This window comes from Pteropus vampyrus, unplaced genomic scaffold (genome assembly GCF_000151845.1).
Source record: "Pteropus vampyrus isolate Shadow unplaced genomic scaffold, Pvam_2.0 Scaffold430, whole genome shotgun sequence".
NCBI lineage: Eukaryota > Metazoa > Chordata > Mammalia > Chiroptera > Pteropodidae > Pteropus > Pteropus vampyrus.
Window position 1 is genome coordinate 484,243 of NW_011889211.1, and position 4,107 is coordinate 488,349.

The 4,107-nt window shown below is 53.4% G+C and overlaps 1 protein-coding gene across 1 annotated transcript in view; it reads right to left on the reverse strand.

Annotated features, from left to right (window-relative positions):
* Positions 1-4,107, reverse strand: part of LOC105306187 (dynein heavy chain 10, axonemal-like) — a gene marked incomplete at its 5' end in the record, with an annotated part of 76,770 nt that overhangs the window by 8,274 nt on the left and 64,389 nt on the right. The window contains 5 exons of the mRNA XM_023523893.1: positions 756-910; positions 1,763-1,917; positions 2,309-2,413; positions 3,180-3,557; positions 3,828-3,859. Coding sequence (XP_023379661.1) covers positions 756-910; positions 1,763-1,917; positions 2,309-2,413; positions 3,180-3,557; positions 3,828-3,859 — 825 coding nt within the window. The remainder of the gene's footprint in view (positions 1-755; positions 911-1,762; positions 1,918-2,308; positions 2,414-3,179; positions 3,558-3,827; positions 3,860-4,107) is intronic.

Here is a 4,107-nt window from a genome sequence, read left to right on the forward strand (position 1 = left end):
TGGGCTTCAGAAGATCTGCACTGAGCTGGGTGACTCCTGACAGGGGGCCTCTGGGCACGAAAGCCAGAGGTTCCACAGTGACATCCACAGGCATCCTGAATGGCTCTCATCTCAAGACTTTAAGAAATTAGTTGCCAACACATAAGGATTGGGGGAAATCCAAATTTTGATCATCTTCTGAAGAACCAGAGGACCTGGGTCCCCATTGCCACCTGGGATCGGTCAATAGGAGTTAAGCTGACCAGGACTCGACCTCTCCAGTCCCCGCCCAGTTTTGTTCACTCATTCCCACCACCTGCCAGCTGCGAAGGCATGCATGAGCGCGACCCCACGCCATCTGTCTGGCTTCGCCTGCGGGTCTAGAGTACCTCGTCCCACCACTGAGCACCTGCAGTGAGATGTGCCGTGTGAATCCATACAGGATCGCGAAGCCTTACTACCCACCCCCCGAAAAGTATGCCAGATATTGATTACTTATTAAAATAATATTCCAATATAATGAGTTAGATACAATATGTTACGAAATTTTATTTTATCTCTTTCTTTTTGAATGCGGCTACTAGAAAACGTGAAATTACCTACGTCTCTCACGCTGTATTTCTCTCAACTAGTTCTGTTCTAGGGTGGCTCTCCAATAATGCTCCAAGACAGGGCTGTGGCAGTTTTCTCCAGAGCTGGCCAGCCACTGCTGTCTGTGAGTCCAGGGGGGGATGACCCCACAGAAAGGGCCAAGCAAACGTAAACGACACACTTACTTCTCTCCCATTGTCACAGTCACATAGTCGGTCACAGCCCGATAGACCCGATCCACGCGGAAACAACGCAAAATAAGCAGCTTCTGGAAAGGGGTGATGTTGTCATCGTAGCCCAAGGGGAATGGGGACTGCTCAAGTGAGTCCAGGTCATACCACTGGGAAGAGCAAAGGACACTCATGGTGGCATCAACGGTATAATGATCCAGGCCCCCATTTTTATGTGAAGGTCCCAAAAGCCGCTATACAGAGGTGGCATCTATAGAAGTATGAACATCAGGGCCACTTCTAGTCAGATCTGTCATTTTCTGCCCCCCAAAACTATGCAGCTCAGGAAAGGAAGGTCTGATTGTCATTCACTGTTGGGTCTCCAGTGCCCATCAAGGGACATGGTCCACGGCAAATGCTCAATAAATATTTCTTGGATGGATGGTGGATGGATGGACGGACGGACGGACGGACGGACGGACGGATGGATGGATGGATGGATGATGGATGATGGATGATGGATGGATGGATGGATGGATGGATGGATGGATGATGGATGATGGATGGATGGATGGATGGATGATGGATGATGGATGGATGATGGATGATGGATGATGGATGGATGAACAGGTGGACGGATGATAGATGGATGATGGATGGATGGATGGATGGATGATGGATGATGGATGGATGAACAGGTGGACGGATGATAGATGGATGATGGGATGGATGGATGAGCGAACGGATGGGTGGGTGGATGGGTGGATGGACGGATGGATGAGTGGGTGGGTGGATGGATGGGAAGATGGACGGACGGATGAACAGACAGGCGGATGGATGGTTCTCTCACAAAACCATCTGAGCTAGATAAAGGAGAATCCCATTCGTGGAGCTAGAGGGCACTGACCACACTCTGGATTGCTCACAGGGATGTCCCCGTGCACGAGGACGGAGGCTACAGGTTAACCTTGGAGGTCACTGACGTGCGGGGAAGGGAGGGAGGAGCGAGAACACGCGCTCACCTCCTGCCAGACGGACAGGTGTTTCTCCACATCGTCAGGAAGATGCTTGAAGTTATCCGGAAACATTTCCGATAAAAGAATGATATCTTCCCATCCCTGGTCGGACAGCCAAGCGCAGGGCTTTTTTCGTTTGCTTTTCTCCAGGGAAATGTTTCCTAATCGCGACAGAAGAAGAGTCAGCAGCCGACTCCAGCGGGCCGGGAAGCATAGGCAGTACTAGGACCTCCCTTGCTTGAGGGAATGATCCACTGCAAAGACAGGGGGGCGTAGGCTTCCCACGTCACCGCCTGTGACTCCCGCCAGCCACACAGCGTGGCTTCCAGCCTCCGGGCAGGGCAGCCTTTGGCCTAGACCGGTTGCTCTGAGTCAAACCAAAACTGTTTCTGAGGCCGGAGTTGTCCATTGAAACATTTAATAAAAAAAAGTGCCGTTGGAAGCCGAGTTCTAGGAGAATCTCTGCTGCTGTTTGTTTTAATGAACGCACGCGTATGCGTGTCGATGTGGGTCCCGGGAGTCGGGAAGAATGAAACAAGGCAAATTCATTACCTTTTAAGAAGAACTCTAGTTCTTCCTGGGGGACTCGCCCTTCTGCTTGTTCTATCTTGATCGTCATATTGAACGAAAAGAGTAACTTGTGGCTCTCAAACAACCCTGAAGAGAAACGACAGATGGATACTGATTTTAAAAATTCATTTTTAAAACTGAGGTTCTTAGGCACGACCTGCTCAGATTTAGAGAAATGGAACACCCAGCCCGCACGGTTGCGTCGAGCTCTCGCTACAGCGATGTCCACGGCCATCTGAGTGCAAAGAACACGGGCCGCATTTACATGTCACGCCCAGTGTTCAGACAAGCGGGTGTGGCTGTGTTCTAAGAAACCGTTATTCGTAAAAGCAGGCGGTGGGCCGGGGTGGCCTGTTGGCCCTGGCTTGCCCATCCCTGCTGTGGAGTGAGCACGTTCCATCCGCGGACGCTGCTGCTGGGGACACACACACTGGAGTTGTTGTGTTTGTTTTTTTAACAGAAGAAGCGCATTCCTGGAAAAAAGTTGTGTAAGTCACAATTTGCGATCTGAATTCTATTTTATGTGTTGGGAAGGTTGGCTACTTACGTGAGCCCTGTGGGAGCGACGGCCTCGACCTTTTCCCTGCCCGGTTGGTATGGGCTGAATTATGTCCCCCGCCCCACCCCCCGCCACCACCAAGTCCATGCAGCAGCCCTGAGCCCAAGGACCTCAAAATGTGGCTGTCCCTGGAGGCGGGGCCTCTAAAGAGGCGACGGCATTAAAACGAGGCCGTCAGGAGGGCCCTGGTCCAATCCGACCCACGTCCTTGTAAGAAGAGGGAGTTCGGACCCAAGACGGCAGGGCGCCTAGGCCCAGAGCACATCTGACTGGTGGACGGGGAGAGGCGCTCACCTGTGCAGCCGTAGTTATAGATGTTGAAGGTCAGTGTGTCCATTATGTTCCTTAACCGCTTCATGAGAATGGAGTCCGGCAGCGACTTCTTCAGTGAGAACCCGAAGACTTCGAGGAAGGCGTTCAGCGAGTACTGGTACATGGCATTCACGAGCGCCATCTCGGACAGCACGAAGAACAGGATGGCCCCCCGCCTGGCGGCCGGCCGGTAGCCGTCCCGCAGCCTGTCGATGTCCAAGGCCGTCTTCTCCGCCAGCTTGAGCTTCTCCGACACCTGAAGGAAAGGTGCGCGTCGCCACAGAGACTGGAAGACTGTGCCGTGGGCGGAGGGCAGGAGGGGGAGGGGCAGCGAGGCAACCCACACAGTGCTCACGGGGGCTCAGAGGACCCTCTCACGAGACGCGGTGGACAGCAGCAGCTTGACCCCCTGCCCCCGTGCCCCCTTTTTCCTAATGAGAGTCCCTGACTTTTACTTGGAGACTCACAACATCCCCCTTTCATTCCGTATTGGGGGGCTCCACCCCAACTCCAGGACGGCATGTGGCCCAGGCCCAACCAATCCACACATAGCACCCCCAGGCCATGGGACCGTTCGCGGGTGGACACGTGACTTAAGTAACTCTCAGGACCTTCACAATAGAGACACACAAAGGTGCTCATGCTTCCGTTTGGACTTAAACCTGAGGGGACAGGAGGCCAGACCCATCCTGTGACCATGAGGGGAGCTTGGCTCCATGGGGAGGCGGGGGATGAAGCCAACCCAGCAGAAGGCCCAGCCCAGAAACGGACAGAAATCGAGTCTCGATCACGTGCTTGGAGTCCTGAATCCAGCCCTCCCTGAAGCCATCCTGGACTTTCCTGTGTTCTAAGCTGACAAATCCCCTTTGGACTTAAGTCAAGGAGGGCCGGGTTTGCTATTACTCTCAAC